The following is a 27,289-nucleotide window of genomic DNA, read 5'->3' as shown; positions in this document are numbered from 1 at the left end:
GAGCCATGTCTGCAATGTGACATGTCAGAATCTAAAATTTTCTGAAAGTCTTATTACCATTTTAAAAGAAATGTTTAAACAAATGTTTCCCTCTCTAGCCAAGTAGTATATTGTCTCTGGGAGATAACCATCTTCCTTTAATTTCATTAAATTTATAAAATCTGTCTCAATGTCTGTTGTTTTTTTTCCCCTCTAAAATGCATTGAATGTCTGCTCTATAACTCAAGTCATTCTGTTTTCAGATTACTAAGATTACCTTCCCCATCTTTTTACATCCCCATGGTACAGGTCTGTTTCAAAAGTTGAAAACCAAGGTCACAGAACTAGTAGGTGGCAGTGTCATATATAATTCAATCTCAGCTTTTCTGAATCCTCATGTAGCGCATTTCCTGTTCCTGTCACCAGATTACAAAACAATACTAGAGAGGAAGATGGCAAACTATTACAATGTTCGCTACATACTTATATCATCTTAAATCACATCTGTTCATGTTTTTATGATGGTATTTAATAGGACTAAAGCTATGATATATTGAGCACAAATTTGATATACGTAAAAACAGCCAATATGCAAAAACACCCATTTGTTCAACAGATATTAAACGTCCATGCTGATAGGTAATGTGTCAGGCAGTTGATGAACAGTAGAGAAAACATGGTCCTTGTACTTTTCCAGTCCTATGGACTGCTGACCAACACTTAGAGGTTTAAATGGTTTCTTTTGTGAGAGGTGAAAGGCTGTTTGTTCTATGTTGAACCCATAATAGTGAAACTGCATTCTGATGACCTTAAAAACTCCAGTCTAGGATATAAGACCCTTATAAATGTCTTACTTCCAATTCATTCTCAAGGGTGAGGTATATCAGAGAGAAACCATACAAGGACTGTTGGCTCTGCTGCTAATGTGAACTCTATTCTTTCAAAGGAAAGAAGTACTGTGTCCTTTTATTCTAAATGAGACATCAAAAGTTAGTATGTTACTGACATGACACTGAAAATCTAAGCTGAATGCAGCCAGAAACTCCAAAGTAAACTGAATACAGAATGCCACATAAAACCCCAACTCTGTTGCACAGAAGCACTGTTTTTACAAGGACTTGATGTTTAGGTTATTTAATTTTCCACTGTCTTGGGAAGGACTTTGCTACTGCAAAAGCAATTAAATATGAATAGTGACTGAGAGAAAATAAAAGAACTTACACAAAGTTTTTAATTCAAAGATACATCAGTTTGTTCTCTAGTCCTTTAGAGAAGCCAACAAAAATACTTTGACAGGTTTATGTTTGACTTTGAAAGGCATCACCACCTTTGTGTACTGAAAGAAAAATTTATTTAAATATGGCTTGTTGGTCCCATACTTCATCTACCAGTGTAATCCCTGCTGTTTACAAATAGAAATGTCTCTTTAGTTCTATTAATCTGAATAACAGATGCATATTGTAATTTTTAAAGCAGATAGTAAACTTTTCTGTAGGTCTTGTGAGATTTCACCTTGTCATGGGGCAAACACTATTTTACAAAGTGTAATAATGCTTCATTTTTTAAAGTTGAGGTGAAGAACCTGAGCAACTAAATAACAAAGCTGCAGAGGCAATGAAATGTAACCTCACGGTCTGATTATGCTCTCTGCCTTTCCCTTAGGCCAGGGTAGCTTTCCACCTGCTACAGTGGAAAACAGGAACTGCTATAAAGCCTGAAAATAAAATGTTCTAAACCCAAATCCCAGAGTATTTTAGTAGGCTTAGCATCTTTAAAGCATTTTAAGGAAAGTACTAATTGCCCAACTACAACAGCTCCAAAGAAAAGCTCTGCTTTCTCTTAAGACTTGTTCCATTCTATTCACACCTTTTGCTATCTAGGGTGAAGAGATTTACACCAAACATCACTTTTATTAATACTATTTTTCTCTCAAAGCAAGTTCTTCATGCTGACATGTCCACTGTCAGGAAGCACTGGCAGCGCTACTAATCATCTTCAGTCTTTGCATCACCAAGGAGATCTTTCTCCATCTTGTTCTGAAGGATGAACAAAAGTTTGAGGTGTACGTTTCAGAAGATAAACTGCAGCATGAAGACCCCCTATGTTGACCCAGACGGTATGTACCTTCCGCCACAGGTGTCCCATTCCAGATAATGCCTGTGTACACACAAAAAGTAGAAAAGTAATTAGCTGATAACTGCTTCTCTACCAACCAGGGGTCTTAGTAAGAAACACTGGGAGAAAACAAATCTTATTGAAATATCCCCAAGTATACTTAAAAAGGTCCTAAAGTTGTCATGGGCTGGCTGAGTTTTCAAGCTAACGTACAGCACCTTGATAAAGCATTTCTTGTCCTGGGTCAGTAGTACAGCTTGGCCTGTCCCTGGCCTACAGACACGGCTCATCTCCCGTAGGCAAGCTGGATAAAGGTTCCAGTTTCTCTTCTTGGAGCCCATCCTATAAAAGAAGGTCTAATGAGTCACTTACTTTTGCAAAAAATAAGTATCTAGGACTATATGAAATGAGAAGTTACTAAAAACTCATTTTCATTGCAATAAGAAAGTCCTGAGGTATGAAAAACAGTTGCCTTCTAGAGCCAGACCTTTGTCATTACATGTCAATGAAATGGTTAGATTTAGTTAAGTTGTTAAGAATTCTGAATGGGATGAACTGGTTACGGAAAAGATCTGACAACTATAATAGTTATGTTAATAGTTATGTAAATTGTCCCCTTAATGAGTATAAGCAGTCATTATGTAAATGAAACCAGTGATTAAAAAATATCCTGATAACCAAGTTTTCCTCAACCTTTCTCTGAAGTATTAATGTAATTCAACAACGGGCTACAAAGTGGATAAACCTGTGATGGTCAGGATCAAAGTGTAGTTAGTACATTCCTGAGTTCTCATAAGAAACAAAATGGGTGAATCTATCATATTGTTACATTCTTAAGTGAAAAACTGTTAAGTCTGCTAAAAGAAACGGAAGATTTCTGACAGAATAAGCTCAAGGAAAATACAACAGATTTAGAAGACAAGTGGGTACTAATATAACAAATGAAAGTAAAATTCATTTTTTTACAAGTCCCACCTTTTTCCAAATGGCATGTCTGTTACAATAATGTCCACAGAGCCAGTTCTTAGTGGCAAGTTGCAGATATCCCACTGAATAGTATCTATGGGCAAGCCCCAGGACAGTTTGCTGTGGCGACAAAAGAAAAGGTGCTTCAACATATCCCGAAGAATGAAATTTTAGAAGACTTTTCTTCTGAAGAGACTGCTATAAAATACAAAAACTAAAATAATAATATCAGTGACAACATCAAGAACTTAGTAAAAATTTTTAAAGTAGCAGGTAGGCAGAAAGCATAGGTCATAAGCTAAAACTTTTATAATGACAGTCCGTAAAAAAGTAAATTAAAAAATTAGTTAAGATTCGTTTTCAAAAGCTGTCTATATCTGTTTCATGTACAATTTAAGAAGACAGATTAAGGGGAAAAGACCGTTAACACAAAGAACTGTAGTACACAACTTGAAAACAGTGTTGAGGCAGTTAATTACCTAACTGATGATGTAAAAACATTGTTGATGAAACATACACTGGAAAAAACCAGAACACTAAAGAGAAAAAAGCTGATGAGGTGACACACCTGAAGGATAAAGTTTGGTAAGTCTACACAGAAATAACAGGAGACCTAAAGAAACAGGTATGTAAAATTAGGAAATATAGAGGTACTGGTCTTAAGATTAAAAAACATGTATCATACTATAAAAAAACGAGAACAAAAAAGTTAACATCAAAAAAATAATGACAGAAGGCAGGATGAATATAATAATATAAATGATTTAAATCCTCCCCATTAAGGCAAACCTACTAGTTTAAGAAACAAAATTATAACAGGCAATAATAATGCACAGGCTAAAAATTAAAAGCAAATCAAGATTATGAGCAGAAATTAAATGTTGTAATATTGATATTTAATAAAGAATTTAAGAAAAAATAAAATGCAATAGAGGTAATCACTACATAATAGGAAAAAATACAGATATTAAAAATATGTATTACACTCAGAAGCACCAATAGCTACAATAAAACAAAACAAAAAAGGCAAAAAATATTAAAAGTCAATGTAAGATTGGGACTTCCCTGGTGGTCCGGTGGTAAAGAATCTGCCTTCCAATGCAGGGGATGTGTGGCTTTGATCCCTGGTCAGGGAACTAAGATCCCACATGCTGCGGGGCAACCAAGCCCACATTGCCACAACTACTGAGCTCCTGCGCCTCAACGAGAGAGCCCACGTGCCACAAACTCACAGCTAGAGAGAGAAAAATCTACACACCACAATTAGAGAGAGGCCCGCTCGCCACAATGAAATATCCCGCATGCCTCAATGAAGACCCCGTGTACTGCAACTAAGACCCGATGCAGCCAAATAAATTAAAAAAATAAATATTTTTAAAAAATCAAGGTAAGATAGAAATAGTACAGGTTGAACAGACAAAAAGTGAAGATGCAGAGGATATGAAAAATGATAAAATATTCAGAAACTAGAAAAATTACTTGCTTAAAAATACCAGGTTTCAAAGAAACCCTAGTCATGTACTATGCCTCAGGAAAAATCTCAAATATAAAACAAAATATACCATAAAAATTCATTAATCACAATAAAACATAATATAAAAATAAACTAAAAGCTTTTAACTACTTATGTATAAAAAATGATCTAAACCATTGGTCCTCAAAGTTGGGCCACAGACCAGCAGCATCAACATCACTGGGAAGCTTGCCAGGAAATGCAGACCCTCAGGTCCCATCCTAAACCTACTGAATCAGAATCTGTGTGTAGTTAACAGGTTACCCAGGTGATTCATCTGAACATTAAAGTTTGAAAAGCACTGTCCTAAACAATTAGAACAGAGAGAATCAAGTATATAACAAATCATTTAGAAAGTAACCAAAACAGATTTATCAAAATCTATAGGATATGGTCAACAGGAGTACTTAGCATAAAAGTCAGCTCTAGTAAAAACTTTTATTAAAAAGAAGACATTGGGCTTCCCTGGTGGCGCAGTGGTTGAGAGTCCGCCTGCTGATGCAGGGGACGTGGGTTCATGCCCCGGTCTGGGAGGATCCCACATGCCACGGAGCGGCTGGGCCCGTGAGCCATGGCCGCTGAGCCTGCGCGTCTGAAGCCTGTGCTCCACAACGGGAAAGGCCACAACAGTGAGAGGCCCGCGTACCGCAAAAAAACAAACAAAAAAAAGAAGACATTTACAGCATATAACTTAAGATTTTAGATAACAAATGAAAAGACCTCAATAGGAAATAGGAATAAAAAACAAAAAGCATCAAGCATAAAACCACAGAACAAATAGTATATGAAAGAACAAAACAAAGCACTGGCAATCTAATCAAAAGGGAAAAAAAAAAACTAGCAAAGAAAAGAGGATAAGCAATATACAGACAAAATAATATTAAGGCATACCATGTATAAATAATATGAAAATTTGCATAAAATGAACAAATATTCTTAAAAACAACTGATTTCTACTTACAAATATAAACCTCACATTAAGGGTCATGGAGGCAGCTGTGAGGTCAATCATGGGATATAATGACTTCCTGTGCTCCTGGATATGAAGCACCTGTAAGACCTAACAAATCTGCTTACTGCTACATATTTCTGCCACCTTGTAAGAAAATGAAGGACTCCAAGCAGAGGAGACCAGAGAAACAATTTTGTGATGAGGCGTCTCGTAGGAAACTGCAGACCAAGTGCTATTTCAACCAATTCTTCCCAAAGACAGCTGAGACTTTGAAAGAATGGTGAAAGGCTGGCACAGATGGTGTGTCGTCAAATCCAATTTGTAGCAATGGGCTAGGGCTTAAGGTACTATAGCAACATACATCTCAGGATGGGAAATTTCCCAGAGGCTAACAGACTTTCAATGCACATATATCAAAGGGATATGGCTGAAGGACCTTGGAATATTTTGCTTGGAGAAGAGAGGATGTGGAGAGCTGGGATAAGGAGAGGAGGGTTGGTAGCCCTTCAAATATCTGATGTTAATCATCACTGTGACACAGAGATAAGATTTTTCTTTATGGACTCAAGTGGAAGAAAAAACCCAGATCTGTACAAGGTACAGGGAGAGATTCATGTTCCCTAAAAGATATGACTAGCACTCAAAGCTGTGCTAAGCTGGAATCAACAGCCTTCAGAGTCATAAGAGGTGTTTATACAGGCTGGAAGACCACTGGTCAGGATCTCCTACAGGACATTTAGGGACTGTAGGGACAGCTTTCAGGTCTTTTCCAACTCTGAGATTTAAGTGCCAAATAACAGAGGAAAGGCTAAATAAACTGTAATATTTCTGTACAATGGAATATTATGCAGTCATTAAAAAACAGATTGAATAAAAACATAAGCATTTGAAAATTTTTTAATGTTTTCAACTGTTTAATTGCATTAGAAAATATTAATATTTTAATATGTACTTGTTTTACAAGAACCTAGAAATTTTGAATTGAGAAAATGATTACAAAGTGTGTCTATGTGTCAGTCTGAGTTATGAATGAATTAGGTCCTGGGGCCCATGTGGTCTTGTAAGACTACAATCATCAAAAATGGTCCTGAAACATACTAATAAGAGGACATGAAAGCTAATATGTGTGGGATATGCAAATATTTGAACATTAGATTATTTTCCCCCTGGTATTTCTCTAATACTTATAGCATGTAGCAGAGGACTGAGTTCCTTGTTGGTGTTCAATTAAGTTTCAGATATGAGAGTGCACCGCTGCCACTTCGGTCCTCTTCCCCGACAGCTAGGAGGACAGCTAGGGCCCCTTCTCTCACCCCCTTCACGGGGTGCCTTCTCCAAACTACATCACTTATTCAATACTAAAACATTTCCAGAGAAAAGACCACTAGTCAGTTAGGAGGAGTCTTGTGCCTCTGTTAAACCCCCAGCTGGATGCCTGCATGCACTAATGGAAAACTTATGAAATTAAAATGAATCTATGCAGTTCTTCCACTACATGGGAAAAAAGATATCTGAATAAGGAAAGAAAAAGGAAGACAGAAATAAAAATAGTTGCATTAGGGTGGGGGCAATTATAGTTAAATTTAAAATATTTTAAAAATACAAATTAGTTTCAATCAACTTTTAAAATTTAAATGGAGTTTCAATATATTCATTTGGCTATAATACTGTCACAATGCACTGGTTGTATTAGTTCATAAAGCCAATAAGAAAAGTGATTATTGGACTTCCCTGGTGGTGCAGTGGTTAAGAATCTGCCTGCCAATGCAGGGGACACAAATTTGATCCTGGTCCAGGAAGATCCCACATGCTGCGGAGCAACTAAACCTGTGCACCACAACTACTGAGCCTGTGCTCTAGAGCCTGCAAGCCACAACTACTGAGCCTGTGTGCCACAGCTACTGAAGCCCAGGAGCCTAGAGCCCGTGCTCTGCAACAAGAGAAGCCACTGCAATGAGAAGCCCGTGCACCGCAATGAAGAATAGCCCCTGTCTGCCGCAACTAGAGAAAGCCTGTGTGCAGCAACGAAGACCCCACGCAGCCAAAAAGAAATAATTAATTTTAAAAAAAGAAAGAAAGAAAACTGATTATCTAAGTCTAAGAGATGCTACAAAATCTTTTAAATTAAAATTTTACCCTTCTTTCACTTGGCTCTTGGTCAATAAAGATGAGATGTTATTTGCTGCTCTATTCACAGCCAATGGATTATTATCACCAGCAATGTGATAACAGTTAGACCATTCTGTAGCCCCCTAAAAGACAAGAGTATATATGAAAACAGAAGTAGCCAACTGCAAAAAAAAAAAAACAAAACCAAAATATGATTAAAGGTAAAATCATTTTAATCACTTGTCAATAAACAAGACAATCCAATCCAATCCAATAATCCAATGCTTTTCTAAAGTGGCAAAATACTGCATGCTGTCAACTTTGCTATTCCCCTTGCTTGAAATGCCCTCCTGTTCTGTTTGCTGAACTCTTACTCATCTCTCAAGGCCCAGCTCAAATGTCATGCCCTCTGTGACATCAAGCACAACTCTCCAAGCTGTCTCTCATTTGCCCCTCCAAAAGCACTCTGTACATGTATCTGCCACTGCACTTGCTCTCTTTTTAATTATTTCTATACCTGTCTGCGGCTCAAAACGTCTAGGAACTCCTTAAGGATAGGTCTGGTGTGTCACTCAGTCCCTCACCCAGCAGTGTCTGCCACACAGTAGGTATTACAGACTTTAAATACAAACATAGTTTAACCAAATCAAACTGACTAACCTATATCCTTTTGTGATTATGGAATTTTTATATAATCTGATAACCTGGAATATTTGAGAATTTAAATAAAGTGTAATGTCTATTATATAGGCTTTTGAATGATAACCACCATATTCTTGAAAGGATTTTCTCACTTTTTTTAAAAAAATAAATTTCTTTATTTATATTTGGCTGTGTTGGGTCTTCGTTGCTGCACACGGGCTTTCTCTAGTTGCTGCGAGTGCAGGCTCCTCATTGCGGTGGCTTCTCTTGTTGTGGAGCATGGGCTCTAGGTGTGCGGGCTTCAGTAGTTGTGGTGCTCAGGCTCAGTAGTTGTGGCTTGCGGGCTCTAGAGTGCAGGCTCAGTAGCTGTGGTGCACGGGTTTAGTTGCTCCATGGCATGTGGGATCTTCCTGGACCAGGGCTCAAACGCATGTCCCCTGCATTGGCAGGCGGATTCTTAACCACTGCGCCACCAGGGAAACCCAAGATTTTGTAATTTTAAATCAAAAACATGTTAGCAGAACAGAAATACCGAGCTTTCCATATTATTTGTGCAATGGGGTGACATACTACCCTAGGCCTGAACAATGTTCTATGCAGATTAACAGAAGGTTTCTGACATGAAAGCAGAGACAGTTCTGCCCTTGGTTTAGGGATGAGTAACAAACACCTCTTCCATGGTAAACAGTAATACCCCCATATCTATGGACACAGGGCTTCTTAGCTTTTTCTTTTGCCCAGACCCTTGAGGGTAATGGAGAAGGGTGATGTAGGGAGGATGATGTAGAGTTTGATGAAAACCTCTCTGGTGATTCTGATTGCCGAGTATTCATTTTTTCTTCTAAACCTATTTAGATTTTTGGGTTTTATAGTACTTCCAAGTTTTAAAGGCAGTATTATAAATCAAATACTTTATACTTTGGTGAACAAACTGTTTATATACCCTTTCAATTCCTTTCATAATTTCATTCATTTTGATCATATACCAACTTAGGTTTTTCCATATCGACATTCTCATGCCTACCCCTACATGGAAATGCCTCAAACATTTTCTTTTTATCTTTTTTTTTTTTTTTGGTGGGGCTGGGAGCTCCTCTGGTCTCTCTCTAGCTCTGTTGTATATTTCTTGACATGTAGTAACCTTCACTGCTACTCCAGACCATAGACACATCATGGTTTAATGCTAGAGAAGCACACTCTGCTTTGTTCCCAGAATTCTTTGTGACAACAACTGAGTTTTCTCTGTGTGGCTCTTTAGCCAGAGTAAATTTCTCTAGCTGACACTAGCAGAAAACAGCAGTCATCTAGACTACTATGATTTCCTTCTGGGATTCTAATTCCCAGATAGCCGATGTCATTTTCTAATTGCAGTCTGGATTATTTTTCCCTTTGTGGGTTGTTTTGGACTTGCTCATCTGTCCAGTTTCTGCTCAGTCACAGAATCTGTAGTATCTCCCTGCAGTTTGTTCCCATTGGCTTTACATATACTATACATAAAGCAATTTTTTACAAATTTAAATTTGTAATTTTTTACAAATTTAAATTTAATTTAATTTAAATTTAATTTTTTTTTTTTTTTTGCGGTACGCGGGCCTCTCACTGCCATGACCTCTCCCGTAACGGAGCACAGGTTCCGGACGCGCAGGCCCCGCGGCCATGGCTCACGGGCCCAGCCGCTCCGCGGCATGTGGGATCCTCCCGGACCGGGGCACGAACCCGTGTCCCCTGCATCGGCAGGCGGACTCTCAACCACTGCGCCACCAGGGAAGCCCTAAATTTAAATTTAATTTAAATTTTTTACAAATTTAAGCAATTTTACTGGTGCCCTCTTCCAAATTATTTATTATAAAAGTTTAGGTAATATTGATTCAATAATACAGATTCAAGGAGACTCTCCTGTTAAATGTTCTCTAATTAGAAAATGCCTTTCTATTTCTTGCTTTGCTTTAGGCAGTTTTTGAGTCCTCTCAATGTCATGGTATTTTCTGAAAACTTTGTAACCTTGTTAAACTTCCTAACAAACCTAACTAATGGTCACAGGCTTCCCCATCTTACAAGAACCTAGGAGGATGAAGAAGCATAGTCTCACTTTATAGAGATGAAATGCCCTCCTCCAGTTCAAGCTTGTACCTTCAATTATCTTTTCTGTTCAAGTCTACCAGTTTGTCTGTTACAGAAATGGGACTCACCAGTTTGTAATTCTCAGCCTCCTCTGTAATCCAGTGACTAAACATGACTTATAACCTAAATCTAGTCCTTGGCTATTTGTAATAAGTGGCTACATCCTTATCACAAAAGTTCCAGCTTTACTAGTGTAATTCACTCAAAACTCTTGGGTCCATGGATCTAACCTTGGTGATTTCATTATGTCTATTTACCCATGAGTTCTAGAACATTCTGGATGTATCACTTCCTTATCTAAAAGCTAAAGAAGGGCTCCCCTGGTGGCGCAGTAGTTAAGAATATGCCTGCCAATGCAGGGGACCCAAGTTTGAGCCCTGGCCTGGGAAGATCCTACATGCCACGGAGCACCTAAGGCTGTGCACCACAACTACTGAGTCTGTGCTCTAGAGCCCGCAAACCACAACTACTGAAGCCCATGTACCTAGAGCCCATGCTCCGCAACAAGGGAAGCCACCACGATAAGAAGCCCGCACACCGCAACAAAGAATAGCCCCCACTGGCCGCAACTAGAGAAAGCCCATGCACCGCAACAAAGACCCAATGCAGACAAAAATAAAATTTAAAAAATAATAAATAAATAAATAAAAGCTAAAGAAAAGTTATTACCTCAATTGATATTGCCCCTGTTCCACACATCGGATCAACTATTATATCAGTAGGCTGAGGAGCACAGAGCCTAGAGAAGAAAACAGCCTATGTGAACAGACAAGACTTCCACAAAGACTATTCCTAAAGCTGTAAGATCAAAGGCCTGTTATGCTAGCATGAAGAAACAATTGATATTTATTTTTAAGATCAATTTGTAATTACATGTTGACTCTATATCCTAGCACTTACAAAAACATTACATATAACTAAAAGTCCCCTTTGACTACCATTCAAAATCCCATTTCACTTCCAAATGGAAATAGCTTCTAGATCTGTTAATATATGTGTGTATATGCTTTTAGAAAACACGTTATTTTGTATATAGACCTGTGTTGTTACATTTAAAACAACTCAAATGTGTGAAGTAGAATATATATCAATATAAGTTTACTGGAAATTATTCATTCAGTATTCCTTTCCTAATTAATTCAATTTGAAAGATAATAACATTGCTATAAAATAACTGCTTTACTTTGAGCACCTAGTATTTGCCAGGCATGGATTTAAGCTCTTTGCATGCATTATCTCTTTTAGTCCTTTTAACCATCTTGTGAGATAGGTTACTATTATTATTCTCATTTACAGATAAGCTGATGCAAACCTGTCCATGGACACAAAGCTAGTAGGTGACAGAGTCAGGATTAGAGGAATTACTGTTAGTGGCTTAAATGTTACCTCTTCTATGAAGCATCCCCTCCTCAGACAGGCGACAAGGTTTCTCTTTCCTCCTTTTGTCCTGCTATTCTTTCCACATTCTATTATGGTTCTCCCTTACAAAACTGAGATTCCTGGGGACTAACTCTGGATTCTTATTGTAATACCTGCCCAGCTCTACTTCTCCATTCCTGCCCCTCAACACACGGCAACAGAATCCTTGGCAACCCTCTCGGTAGTAAGCAACCCCGTACTCCTAGCCACTGCTGCTGCGTCTGGGTGAACACATGACTGAAACTATGTCAACCAGATTCTCTCTTATAAGACGTGGGAACAAAGAGCTAGAAGACCTAGGCAGTATGGGGCTGGCTGGTTATTTAAAATTGGAAATACATAAATTTAGATGACGGGCAGCCATTTGCACAGATAAGCAAAACAAGAACCTGTAGGCTCCCAGGGTAGATAAAAGTGACTGTCTAGGTTTCTGGTGGTTTTCTAAGACCTGGTTCCTACCCTTCTTAAGATATGGCTTTTAGTTTTTCTGTGGATTTCCCAAGACTTCTCAGTATCTTGCCAGTAATTCCCCCTCCCACACAATCATCACTTTTTTTTAATCTTAAACTAGCTTACTTAGGTTTCTAACAGTTGCACCCAAAATAACTCTCCATATCCCTGGCTCCCACCATAATGCCTGGCAGTAGATAATAAGTGTTTGTTAAATGAATGAAGACTAGGAGCTCTTCCTTAATCAAACGGGTGCAGTTTTCTATTGTTGTCATTGAATTGACAGGTTCCAATTGTATTGAACTAGGACTCTATGGATGAGCAGGGTAAAAGAGGAAGCAAAGATTGGAGGAGTAGGAAATACAATTAACTACCAGGCTATGCCAGGCACCGTATGTAACAGGTATTTTTCATCTGTTTTTGCAATTTACTCCTCACTAATAATCCTTTAAGTCTAATATCAAACCCATTTTGCAGTCTGGCAAACAGAAACTTAGAGAAAACAACTCGTCCTAGTGGTGGAAAGAAACACCCAATCAAAGGGAAAAGGGCAAAGGAGAAAGAAAGTTATATCTTGCTCTTGGAAAAGTGGAAAATTTTCCATGTGAGTATAAAATTTTAAAATATAAGTAAAAGCTCTCTGTGTTCACTTATACATTATACACATTAAAAAAATCTCTGCTTTCATCTGCTTCACTGCATAGAAATGAAACAAAGCAAAATTTGTTCTATTTCCCAACACGCAGTATATCCTTTCTAAACAGAAACGTGATAACCACGTTCAAGAGGCAGATGAAAACTACTGTTCTCATTTTAAAATCAAGAAAATTGAGATAGTAATTAAGTGATATTTTCAGGATCTCAAGGAATCAACATTGGATACAAAGAAAGAGCTTTAGCTTTTTATCCTGTTCCTTAACTACTAGATTCTAACACAGTACCTCACAAAAAATTACATTTTGAAGGGAAAATTCAAACCAAGTTGTCACTTTCATCTACATGGCAAACCCATTCTCTTACCTGAGCATCCCATAGGCAAGGGTAGATCTAAGAGTTGTGGGTCCAAAATGTGTGATATTTCTTCGGTGGAGACTCTCTTCTGTCAATGCAATGCCCACAACAATTTCATTATCATGGATATTCAAAAGAACCTATAAAATAATAAAATAGTTTTAGGGTTATTCGAACTGTACTTATCACTAAGATTTTAAAATTTGAGGCTTTATTAATTTTTGTTACTTTATTACTGAGGTATACTTTGCATACAGTAAAATGCACAAATCTTAAGTGTGAAGCGCAGTAATTTTTACATATAAATGCTGTGTAACCATCATATAAACATATATATAGTTTTTCTTGCCCTCTGTCAATACCCACCACAAATTATCATTAATCTGACCACTACCGTGATAAACTCTTCTGTCTTTTTTTGAGCTTCATATAAATGAAATAATTTAAGAATACTGTATTTAAAATTTTTTAAATCTATTTTATTCTCCTTTTAATTCACCGTATTCACAAGTTAGCTATAACCAGATTCCCCCCGAATTTTTATAAGAGAAACACATTTTGAAGGTTTCCAGGTTTTTAATATGCATTTTTAAAATTTTTAACTTTTTTGGAAAAAATTCCAAACATCCAGAAATGCTGGCACAACACTGGCACAACGAACTCTTAAGTATGCTCTTCATTTAGATTAACCAACTGTTAACGATGGGCCACATTTGCTTTAAAACCTATTATTTTTTTAGTATTTTTTAAAACTTGACTCAAGTAATGTCTGTGAAAGAATGTTTCTTTTTGGTCTTAGTTATAGTTTTTCTAACACACAGTTAAATATATACTATTCAAACAAAAATAAAAGTTGAAATAAAATATGTTCTGCAATCTTCCACCTAAAATTTCCTCATCATGATCTTAACAGCAGCAGCTAACACTTACCTAGCTATATGCAAACCACTGTTCTACACACTTTATATTTGTTACCTCATTTCATAGCCACACCCTCTGAGCTAGGTATTATTATCCTCCTTTTATAGATAAGGAAATCAAGGCACAAAGAGGTCGGTTTACTTGCCCAAAGTTATGCAGCTTGTAAACTGAGATTTAAATCCATGTAGTATGGCTCCAGAGTCTGTACTCTGAGCTCCCATGCTAACTTCTGGACATCACTGTTCTAGTTAGCCTATTCATTCTCATAACAGCTGTTACAAGAAAAAAAAGAATGGGGACTTGTTCTTCTGATTTGATATGCAAAAACAAAAGTTACAGAGAGAACAGGCAACTTGCCCCAGATTCAAGTGTCCCAAAAGCAACAGTAAATGACTCCTTGGTGAAAACGTCAGCTGCTAGGGGCCTTTTAAGCTGTCAGAGATGGAAAGACTTGTTAGTATGGCTCACATGTGAATCACCCTTATAGTAGAAGATTGAGACCAAGGAGGGTAAGCATGCTAAAAAGAGGTATCTGGATTTGGGAATCTAGCAGAATTTAAGAAAAAGGACAGCTGGCTCTAGCATGAGTATTAGCAATGATGTCCTGATTTTAGAAGGTCAAGGTTTGTTTTAAAAATGTATTCCACTTCAGAAGCAAAGTCTGAAACCAAGACACACAAAACAAAATAGTTGTTTTAATTCTTTTGAATTTTATAATCTGAAAGTCCACATAATGTTGTAAAAAGCACTAGATTAGAAATTAGAAAATTCAAGTCTTAATAGCTCCCATCTATTAAGCATGTAGTATAGACCAGGTATCACACCAGATACTTAAAATGTATAATCTCATTTAACCTTCAGGACACACAGGTATAAACTATTATTGGCTCCATTTGAAACAGAGGCTCAGAGAGAATAACTTGTCCAAAGTTACACAGTTAGGGAGTCAAAAGTTGGATCTAGCTCTGTCTCAATAGCCCATGCTCTTGTTAATGATACCCTACAGTTTTCTTCCTTTGTGACATCTTTGGTTCTGGTATCAGGGTGATGGTGGCCTCACAGAATGAGTTTGGGAGTGTTTCTCCCTCTGCTATATTTTGGAAGAGTTTGAGAAGGATAAGTGTTAGCTCTTCTCTAAACGTTTGATAGAATTCGCCTGTGAAGCCATCTGGTCCTGGGCTTTTGTTTGTTGGAAGATTTTTTTTTTTTTTTTTTTTTTTTTTTTTGCGGTACGCGGCCTCTCACTGCTGGGGCCTCTCCCACTGCGGAGCACAGGCTCCGGACGCGCAGGCTCAGCGGCCATGGCTCACGGGCCCAGCCACTCCGCGGCATGTGGGATCTTCCCGGACCGGGGCACGAACCCGTGTCCCCTGCATCGGCAGGCGGACTCTCAACCACTGCGCCACCAGGGAAGCCCTGTTGGAAGATTTTTAATCACAGTTTCAATTTCAGTGCTTGTGATTGGTCTGTTCATATTTTCTATTTCTTCCTGGTTCAGTCTCGGAAGGTTGTGCATTTCTAAGAATTTGTCCATTTCTTCCACGTTGTCCATTTTATTGGCATATAGTTGCTTGTAGTAATCTCTCATGATGCTTTGTATCTCTTTAGTGTCAGTTGTTACTTCTCCTTTTTCATTTCTAATTCTATTGATTTGAGTCTTCTTTTTTTCTTGATGAGTCTGGCTAATGGTTTCTCAATTTTGTTCATCTTCTCAAAGAACCAGCTTTTAGTTTTACTGATCTTTGCTATAGTTTCCTTCATTTCTTTTTCATTTATTTCTGATCTGATCTTTATGATTTATTTCCTTCTGCTAACTTTGGGGTTTTTTTTGTACTTCTTTCTCTAATTGCTTTAGATGTAAGGTTAGGTTGTTTATTTGAGATGTTTCTTGTTTCTTAAGTAGGATTGTATTGCTATAAACTTCCCTCTTAGAACTGCTTTTGCTGCATCCCATAGGTTTTGAGTCGTTGTGTAGACATTTTTCCAAAGATATACAGATTGCCAACAAACACATGAAAGGATGCTCAACATCATTAATCATTAGAGAAATGCAAATCAAAAACTACAATGAGATATCATCTCACACCGGTCAGAATGGCCATCATCAAAAAATCTACAAACAATAAATGCTGGAGAGGGTGTGGAGAAAAGGGAACCCTCTTGCACTGTTGGTGGGAATGTAAACTGATACAGCCACTATGGAGAACAGTATGGAGGTTGCTTAAAAAACTACAAATAGAACTACCATACGACCCAGCAATCCCACTACTGGGCATATACCCTGAGAAAACCATAATTCAAAAAGAGTCATGTACCACAACGTTCACTACAGCTCTATTTACAATAGCCAGGACATGGAAGCAACCTAAGTGTCCACCGACAGATGAATGGATAAAGAAGATGTGGCACATATATACAATGGAATATTACTCAGCCATAAAAAAGAAACGAAATTGAGTTATTTGTAGTGAGGTGGATGGACCTAGAGTCTATCATACAGAGTGAAGTAAGTCAGAAAGAGAAAAACAAATACTGTATGCTAACACATATATATAGAATCTAAGAAAAAAATGGCCAAAAGAACCTAGGGGCAAGACAGGAATAAAGACACAGACCTACTAGAGAATGGACTTGAAGATATGGGAAGGGGGAAGGGTAAGCTGGGACAAAGTGAGAGAGTGGCATGGACATATATACACTACCAAATGTAAAATAGATAGCTAGTGGGAAACCGCCACATAGCACAGGGAGATCAGCTCGGTGCTTTGTGACCACCTAGAGGGGTGGGGTAGGAAGGGTGGGAGGGAGGGAGACGCAAGAGGGAAGAGATATGGGGATATATGTATATGTATAACTGATTCATTTTGTTATAAAGCAGAAACTAACACACCATTGTTAAGCAATTATACTCCAATAAAGATGTTAAAAAAAAAAGATACCCTATTAGCTTTGTGGCCTCAGTTTAATTTGTCCATAAGATTGGGTTAGTCTTGAAAATTCTACACATTTATGAGAGCCTTCTTGAATCCTCACAGTAAGAGCCTGCACTTACCTCCACATCAAAGTTGGTCATGTCAGCCTTCCACTTAAAATAATCTTGAACAGCACCCCCAAAATCTCTTGCCGCCTCATTTGAGGAAAAGCAATGTTTCTCTCCTGCCCTGTTGCATGTGACTCTAAACTTCAGCACTTCAGGATCAGTTTCTTCTTTTGAGCTTTCCTCAGTCTCATCTTTGCAAGATGTCAAACCATCACCTACTAATGTTGATATCTCTTCTTTGATGGCTGCATTTTCATAATAGTCTAAGATCTGTGAATCTAAGACATTGTTAGTGAACTCTTTTTTGACATCTCTCTCATCTGTTTTGTCTCCTCGTCCACTTTCAATCTTCTCTTTACTTGAATTCTGATTTATCTTTTTGTGCTTTGTTTTTTTTTTCTTGAAACATGTGTTAATTTTCCATATTTTTAAAGGGTCTGACCATGGAAGCTTCCCAGCCAAGTCCTCAAAATCCTTTAGAACTTCTTCCTATAAAAGAGAGAATGAAATCCATTCATTTCATTCATTTCTCACCACTTTAATTGAACAAATAAACCCCTACTTTGCCTACAGACTATGTTAATTGTTATGTTGGGGGTGGCAGGAGTACAGGACAAAAGAGTAAATAATATAATGTCTGCAATTGAGGAAATTAAAGTCTCACTGAAAATTAAGATTTACACAAATTAAGGCTACGACAGAATAATACAAGACAGAATGGTAGATCAGAGGCTGGGATTCAAGATTAAAATTTAAGCAAATAAGGAACTATTAACAGTGGTTACCTCCAGCGAGTGGAAATGAGGAGATGAAAGACAGGGGAGGGAGGGCAGCTTACCTCTCACTGACTTCCTTTTGAATTTTGTGCTGTGTATACAAATTAACTATTTTTGAAAAGAAAAAACCCAAAGCTTAAGCAGTTAAAAATGTATCTATCCAATTTTTAAATAGTATCTATAGTCATCTTTTAGAAAAGTAAATCTGATCATGCTTAAAGCCCCTCAACAGCCTCCCATTACACCCCCCAAAATTTAACTTCCTTAAAAAGCCCAAACAACCCGACTCTTGCCTGTGTCTCTTACATCACTTCAGGATCATTCTCTCCCTAGCTTCGTACCTCTGCTTGGAAGGTATTTGCTTCATATGGCCTCTCTGCATTGCTGGTTCTCTTCTCATTTAACAGCAATTTAAAAGGCACATCCTTTGAGAGACCTGCTCTACTTAAAGTAATCCTCTCAAGTCATTCTTTTCTCATTTTATTTTCTTTAGAGAACTTAACATTATCTAAAGTTATTAGGTTTAGGCTCCTCCCAGAAGGTAAGCACAGGGTGGAAAGACCTTGGCTGTCTTGACCATTGCTATAAACCACACATTAGAGCAGTGTCTGGTGTAAAAAAGGTGCTCAGTAAACAGCTAATGGATATGTGGTAAAATGTTAAAATGGGTGGTACAGAGCCGTGCTATCCAATTCAACAGCCACTAGTCACATACAGCTACTGAAATATTTTAAATGATTTAAAATTAAAAATTCAGTTTCTCAGTCATATTAGCTACACTTCACATGGCTATCATGCTGGACAGCATAAACATACAACATTTCCATCAGAAGTTCTGGTGCAGAGCACTGGCACAGACAGTATATGTTACTGAAGATCAAAGTAGAAAGAAATCAGTGCTGACTGATGGAGCTGAGACTTGAATTGGAAATGAGTGAAGGCTCTAATACTACTTGAAACCTGATGAAATAATGGTAATTTCAGGTTGGGCAAATTCAATTTTATTTATAAATAATTTCCATATAAAGGGCATCTATAGGACTTGTAGGTTTAACATGGTGGGATAACACTGGTACAGCCCCTTTCTTTCTTCAGAAACCACTCTAAAAGAAAAGAACAACAGAAATACCAACTCTATCCTAATAGAATCTACATGATATCTGTAACCTAGAAACAGAACATAAGAATTCTAACGTAAGAATTCCCAGGTTCAGTGAAGGTAAAGCAGAGGTGCAGAAAGACAACAGAGGGAGAATGACAGATCTCAGACAAAGGGGAGAGCAGTCTGCAGAGCAGTAGGAAATAAACTCTTCTCTGGAACAGCAGGGAACAAGTACATGCACTGAGAGGGAGCGTCCCTGGATCTCGTTTGTACCCAGAAGCAGCAGAGGAGAGAAATGGAGGCTGAACAAGGAATCTCACAGACATGCTCTATTTGCTGGAAACAGAGTAGAGATGGGGAGAGATACTCTACATTGTGAATAACCCTAAAGCTGCTGAATGCTTCCAGCTAGGGAGAAGTAATGGTTAAAAGAACTCATTAAGTGGTATGGAAATTACACCTCAATAAAGCTATTTAAAAAAAAAGGAAGAGAACTCATTCACCACAACCTTTTGTCAAAAGGAACTTCACAGTGAACCAGAGGGATTTCTTGCTAGCTTGGAACAGTTCCTGAACCTCCTATAAACAGTACGCCCAAGAGGAACTACCTCATTCAAAGATGAGCAATTATCAAAAGTTATCAGCACCAGACTTATATGAACGGAAAAAAGAAGAAAAGGGACAGAAAAACAGTGGACTAAATCCAGTGACCAGAAAGACACTGCCACAGAGCAGCTGAAAACCGTGGTCAAATATGTTGACATGACATCAAAAAATGTAATAAGGAGATACTTTTGTAAAATAAGAGCTCAAAGCAGAGATATAAAAGCAGGAAAAAGATGAGGGGAGCCGCCAGAAGGAGTTGAAACAGGATCTTGTAGAGTTCAAAGAAAAGTGGAATAAAAAAACAAACCACTGCAAAAATGAAGACCATATTGAAAGCACCACATATAAAAGCCACCGCTGAAAACACAGTAAGGGATGTGAAGAAAAGTAAAGCAAATACAATAAAAATGAGCAAAAATTTAAAAATGGATTAGAGAGAACATGATAAAACATCAAAGACAGTCAAAGAGATCCTGCTGTATGTATAACTGGTTTATCCCTGATGGAGGGATTTAAAATAAAGAAAACATACTAAAAAAATAATTCAAGAAAACTTTCAAGAAACATAAATGGAAGTGAATTTCTCTACAGACTGACATGTCTTAACTGGAATTAGCAACAAGGAGATGTACCCTGGTGAACTTCAAAATTGAAAAAAAAAAATCATCTGGGCATCAAGCAAAAATAACAAGAAAGCAACAAATAAGGAGGAAAAATAACAGGATGACTTCAGAATTCTCCATGGCAACATTTCATGCTAGAAGAGAACAAACATTGTCTATGATATTCTTAAGGAAGGAAAGCGTGACTCCAAATTTTAAACCCAAACTATTAATCAAATAGAAAGGTGAAAGACAAACATTTGTGAACTCATGCCAGTCAAGAGATAAAAACTGTAACAAAAGGACAGGTAGTATGTCTATAATCAATTTAACTATAGGACTAAAATGAAAACAAATACAGGGATTATGACTGCAAAACAGAATGTAAATGTTACAAAGTGGCCTGTCCTTAGAGGGGAAAGGGAACAGAAGATGGGAAGTAATTTAAGCACACTGATATCCTCTTCTCTCATACCCCAAGGTCAAAGGATAGAAATTAATGCTTAGCAGAGAAAGTGCAAAACACAGGCAGTTTGGTGCTTCCAGAATATAATCTCAGTGACTTTTCATGCAGCATTAAAGCTTTTCGGGTTTCATCCAATCTTTAAAAAAATAAATAAATAAAGATGATTTTTAAAAAAGTATATTTAAAGGATTTAAAGGCATGTGGTTCAACACTAAGAAAAATTATAAAACTGGAAGGTGAAAGGGAAGGAAGAGAGATGTGGGAAATATGCCAATTTCATCACTGCTCTTAGTAGGGATTCAAAAATACTGTGTAAGCAGTAGATTAAGTTGTATTTATAAAGGTAATAGCTAGAGAGCAAATACAAGCCTTCCAAATATTTTAAAACACGTGCACGGGGAAAAAGCAAAGAAAACACGTAACATAAATTTTTAAAAAGAAAGAAAAAGAAAGCAGAAGGCATGTAGCATAAATGTGACTGAACCAAGACCAAACATTTCTGTCGTGTCAATAAACATCAATGGGATAAACTTATTAAACAGAAAAATGACCCTCAGACTGAATATGTACAAGGGTGTATATAGGATGTTCATTGCACTACTGTAATAGCAAGACTGTGAAAAATCCTAATGTCCTAAAATGGGACCGATTAAATTGTGATACAGTCAAATCCAACAATGATATTGCCATCATCTCCAAGAAAAATGAGAAAAAGCACAGCACAGGACAGTATGTATGTCATACTTCCATTTGTGTAAATATGTAAATAAAATACACATATTCATAAAATATCTCTAGAAGGATATCTCAGAAATTGGTAATAGTTGTTGCCTCCAAGGAGGGAAACACTTGGTATGAAAACAGGGGAATACTTTTCACTGTATATCTTTTCAGTCTTTACAGTTTTGCTCTAAGAACATGTATAAACTAGCTTAAAAAAATTTTAATCACAGATGTTAGCCTTTTTTAAAATCAGTTAATAAAAAGGCTAATAAAATTCATGATATCATCTGAATATTTAAAAATAAGAGAACCCATTAGAATGCTTAAACTAACAGGCTTTTATAAGCCATGAGAAAGTATAATGCAACAAAGAAAAACTGATGGTCAACAGAATGAAAACTAGAAGCGAATGTTTAAAAACAAGGTTTTATTGGGGGCATGTTCCAAATTAAGTCCACAAAGTGGAGGGCTTAACAATTTCTCATGGTTATACACAAGAGAAGTTGCCCTTGCAGAGATCTGAAAATCTACCTCAGGGCTTCCCTGGTGGCGCAGCAGTTAAGAATCTACCTGCCAATGCAGGGGACACAGGTTCATGCCCTGGTCTGGGCAGATCCCACATGCCGTGGAGCAACTAAGCCCATGTGCCACAACTTCTGAGCCTGAGTGCCATAACTACTGAAGCCCATGCACCTAGAGCCCGTGCTCCGCAACAAGAAAAGCCACCGCAATGAGAAGCCCGCGTACCGCAACGAAGAGTAGCCCCCGCTCGCCGCAACTAGAGAAAGCCCGTGTGTAACAACAAAGACCCAATGCAGCCAAAAGTAAAATAAATAAATTAATTAAAAAAAAAAATAAAAGGTGAAATTATTTTTTAAAAAAAGAAAAAAAAATGAAAGAAAATCTGCCTTAATCCCTGCTGCTCTTCTTCTAGGACTTCCACCAGTAATATCTTTTGCAGTTACTTACAAGGCAACTCTGAATACCTGGCTCATATAGAACCATTCCATAATAACAAATTCACCTCCAAAAATACTCAAAATAATACAAATTCTAAGATGACAAAAACATAGTAATTGAAGAAAATATTAATAACACCCTAGTAGGTTAGAGGCAAGAATTTAAGATGGACACTTATAGTTTTAAAAAATATGTTAACATTTATTCATGTATAGAATTGACTATCACAATTTTGAAATACTTAAGAGCAAAAACTGTCAGTACCCTGCCTGCTATTCACTAGTTTTATAGATATGATATGGTTGGCAATGCCTATTAGAAGGCTGAAGGGTTATAAAACTAGTGTTAGAAGTTACATTTTTAGTTAATAAAATTATCATCTATTTTGAGTCTCAGTTCTTTTAGGTCTGTTTTTTTCTAGGTTGGGGGTTCATATCAGTTTAGTTTTTGAAATCAACCTGTTGTCAATAAATAAAAATTAGAGAATTAGGCAGCACATCACAACTTTAAAAAAGATTATTTCTAATATAGGCAATAAAACTGAAAGAAAAAAGTTTTCAAGCATTTGACTCTGGAAACCAGACCAAAAAGCAATCTGGAAAAATACCAAAGACTCACTGTGATCTATTTTCAGCGTTCAGCTTAGGCAGCGTCTCAATATTTAGGAATCAGATGCTAAATACAAGTTGGGGACAAAGCTGTTATCCTAACAACTGAAGGAGTATTTAGATATTACTTTGGCTTTATTTCAAAAAACAAGCTAGAGAAGAAAGCAGGGCAAAAGGAGCATGGTGAGAGAAAGTGTTATTTGTAGATGACACAAACTGTCACCTACTCTGGTTCACAGCCTAGAAGCAATTCTATTTTGAAACCATATACATCAGCAAAGCTCATCTAAGGTGTCCCTCTTTTGTAAGAAAGTCAAACAATTTGTTCTATTTCTTATAAGTTTTTCAATATTGATATTTATTTCTTTGTTGTTATTCTTTCATCTTTTTAGAAAATGGAATACAATTAACATATAATATTATTTTAGTCTCAAGTGTACACATAATGATTCAGTATTTGTTTACATTGCAAAATGATCACCACAATCTAGTTAACATCTGTCACCATACTGTTAAAATTTTTTTTCTTGTGACGAGAACTTTTAAGACCTACTATCTTAGCAATTTGCAAATGTGCAATACAGTATTAATTACAGTCACCATACTGTACATTATAGCCCCTGGACTTACTTATAACTGGAAATCTGTACCTGTTGACTCCCTTCATCCATTCCCCACCCCCTGCAATAATGATTTTTAAAAGCAACTTTTGCGATGGACTATCAATAAATCTCTGGATTTTACTGTAAAAGTCTCCCAGTATTCTATATTATAAAAGCAGCAGTAATGCTAAACGATACACAGAATGTGAAAAGTGGAAATAATCTCTTTGGGAAGACGGCTGAAAATCAGCTACTGCGTTTGGGATAGCTCACCTTTGTTTCTTTGAACTGGTAATCCTTAAACTCCTGAACAACCACAAATAAGTTATCAACTGATCTCAGACAGTGAACCTGGGGAGGGAAAAAAATGTTAGAAACAAATTTCTCCAAAAACTTTTGAAGCGCATAAACTATCAGCATTTAAATATAAAAATCAGGTACAAAGATTTTAAAGCAGCTAATACCTATAATTTGTATTTAAAATTTTTCCCAGCTTCTGTTCCTCTACAGAAAAGGAAAAAAGACAGATGGCAGGATAGAAGCTTGAAGTGTTATGTGGGCAACATGGGTTTTGGGGGGAAGGGAGAGAGGAAGACAGTGAAGTGGGGCTTTATACTGCCCTCATGGCTCTCTGGGGTACTGTATAGGTAGGGTTTGAGCTCCAGCTCTGTGATTATTAGCTAAGCAACCCTGTGCAAATTACTTACTCCTAAGCTCAATTTTAGGAATAAAATTAATTAATCCTTAATTAATGAGGATAATGGTAGGGCCTATCTTTACAAAGCTGCTGAGTTGTTATCTAAAACACTGGATGAAAAATACTTGCTTACCAATTCATCCCACAGATATGTAGTGGGTGTCTACTATATGCCAGATACTAAGAGCTTGGGAGATATTGACCAAAAAAAAGAAAAAAAACAAACAAACAGGCAACAATCCCTGCCCTCATGTTGCTTATGTAGTAATGAGATACAGCTTAGCTTTTACTTTAGTGGGATGGCAGTTTTGCTGACCTTCACTTCTCACCTTCAGTGATTCCTAATTACTTTTGAGCAAGAATAAATTTGACACAGATAAAAAGAAAAATCTCTCCCTTTATGCTTCACCACTGAAGTCTAAACTTCAGCTAGATGCTGAAGTAAATAAATTCTAAGAGGCGTAGCAGATACTAAGAATTTCTTCATAAGTCTCACAGGATCCTTTCTGGTGAATTCATCCTCAGGAAATACTAGGATCACTTCTAAAAAATAAAGCAAACCTAGTAGTCACACTTACAAATCAGTACCCAATGGAAAATGCAGTAATACTTTAAAATTACCTGATTTGGGGCAGAGCAAAGAAAAGAAAAGCAATAAGGATTCCAGAGAGGTCTGTAAACTAGAAAGTAACCATAAAATGATATATTTAGAAAACTATTTTAAACATTGCTTCATTCAAACCTGAGCCAGACTTTCCACTGAAATGTCAAAATATATCTTGCCCCGGTCTTTGCTGATTTTGCACGGTGACCCCAATTTCTCTCTCACTTCATCTGCAGCTGTTTGCTCAAAACCAGTAGGCACAGTGGCTCCAATAGTGACTTGGAGATGTTCAGACTCACTTCTGAGGCCACTTTCTGTCACTTGTATAGACCTCTGGTTCTCATGAAGGTTCACATCCAGGAGCTGGTTAGTGGCTTCTTGAACATGAGACATATTGGCAGTGCTTCCAAGGTCCTGAATATAGTCCCTTTAAAAGTAGTACAGAAAAGAAAAAGAAATAATGCCTAAACGTTATCACCTCTTATTTCAACTATAACTAAAAACATCTGCTTTGGAGGTCTGGCAGAACAATGCAACACAACGGAATCAGTATTCACCAAAGATAAAAGGACTGAATAACATGGGTACAAAGTGGAGGATATAAAATATTATTAAACAAGCAATACAGGTACTGTGGAAGAAAAGGAGACAGACAAGAGTATTTCCACAGCATGCAATGTTTGGTTTGGGATCACCTATCTTGATGATAGCCATCGCATAACTACAACAGTTAATCCCAAAACAGAAGTTGCTACAACACATTCAAAAATATTTCTACATCTAGTCCTTTTTCAGCTAGCAGTTAAGAACATGGGGCTTTGGAATTTCAGACCTGGGTCTGAATTCTTGCCCTCACCATTCAGAGGCTGAATGACCTAAAACAAGTTTATTCTCCATTGCCTCAACTTCCTTATCTGCCAAATGGGAACTGAATAATGCCTCTCTCTTAGAGTTGTTGTAAGACTTCAGTGGGAATAGCATACTGCCAGGCCCATGATTAAAACGTGCTAATTAAGGATATCTATCTTCCTCCTTGAAATGGACAGTGATTCATGCATTAAAAAATGATCAACTGAGCACCTACTATCTAGTGACTACAAATATTTGAATGCCTAGGACAGGATAGGCTCTGGGATGCTTGGATGGGCATCAAGAGAGACCTGTGAACTATTTAAACCAGTAAGCCAAATTTCCTTTATCTGAGCTTTTGGTAGGGTGGGGGGCGGGGTGGAGTAGGAGGGACTAAAGAGCTGGGTGGGAGGTGGAGATCAATAGTTCTCGGCAGATTTTCAAAGTTTCGTGAGCCAAAACAAGTAGGCCCAGAGTACCTACACAGTTCTTGTTCTGTACCCGGGACAGGCGACAGTGTCTAACACAAATAAATGTCAGTTCCTGCCATTAAGGAGCTCACAATCACTGTGATAACGATCTCCATCTGCTAAATAAGGCAGCTGAAGCCCACGAAAGGACGTATCCTACCACGGTCAGAGAGCCAACCAATGGCGCAGGCTAGAATGAAACCCACGTCTCCCGACTCCCACCCCCAGGGCCCTAATCACAGGATCCTGGGGAGCAGGTGAAGCCCAGGGAAAGGTAGCGAGAAGGGCTCCACCGTGGATCGGGCTGAAGTGTACCCAGTCTCCGGCCCGGGTCGCAAGACGAAGGCCGCCCTTCCCTGCCGAGGGTCAGCAGCGCCCCAACGGGCCACTCCCACCCGCCGCCCGGTTACCGGTCGCCAATGAACACCCTTCCGGCTCCCGGTGCCGCCGAGGCCAGCGCGCCCAGGTCACCGCGCCGGAAGTCGCCTCGGTGCCCCGGAAACGGAAGTCTGGTGGCGCGGTCACAGGGGCTCCGCGCTAGGGGCGGGCGCTGGTGCGAGGTCGCTGAGGAAAGGGCGTGTGTGTAAAGGTCTGTGCGCGGTGGCGTGCAGTACGTGGTGGTTGGTTTCTGCGGTTGCGGACAGGCGCCTCAGCAAGCTGAACCGGGGAGGCAGCGGGCTTCGTCGCCAGACGTCCTTGTAGCTAACTTTAGAGAGCGCTTAGCGGCGCTGGCACTGAGTAAGCGTTTCACACGCGTCATTTAATTTGTTCCAATAATTCTCAAGTGGCAGGGGCCACCCCTCTTAAAGCCGGGGAAACAGTCTCACAGAGGTTAAGTATCTTGCCCAAAACGTCCCCCACAGCACTTTAGAGGCAGAACTGGGATTTGAACTTGGGTGCTGTGACTCCAGAATGCTTGCTTTTAGCGTCTGAGCCAGTATTGCTCAAACTAGTCCCTGAGTTGTACATTGCCTTCATTATTTTTG

The 27,289-nt window shown here is 38.1% G+C and overlaps 1 protein-coding gene across 1 annotated transcript; it reads right to left on the bottom strand.

Annotated features, from left to right (window-relative positions):
• Positions 1 to 1,127: 1,127 nt before the first annotated feature.
• THUMPD3 (THUMP domain 3 tRNA guanosine methyltransferase) lies at positions 1,128 to 26,788 on the bottom strand. Its single transcript, XM_082664469.1, is given in 11 exon segments — positions 1,128 to 2,003; positions 2,005 to 2,136; positions 2,313 to 2,436; positions 3,070 to 3,180; positions 7,662 to 7,777; positions 11,067 to 11,136; positions 13,287 to 13,417; positions 17,251 to 17,727; positions 23,957 to 24,034; positions 25,123 to 25,411; positions 26,714 to 26,788. Coding segments are annotated over 10 exon segments (1,533 nt in total). The 5' UTR covers positions 25,378 to 25,411; positions 26,714 to 26,788; the 3' UTR covers positions 1,128 to 1,964.
• Positions 26,789 to 27,289: the final 501 nt, after the last annotated feature.

This window comes from Grampus griseus (genome assembly GCF_964374135.1).
Source record: "Grampus griseus genome assembly, chromosome: 10".
NCBI lineage: Eukaryota > Metazoa > Chordata > Mammalia > Artiodactyla > Delphinidae > Grampus > Grampus griseus.
This window is presented reverse-complemented; position numbering and strand designations above follow the sequence as displayed.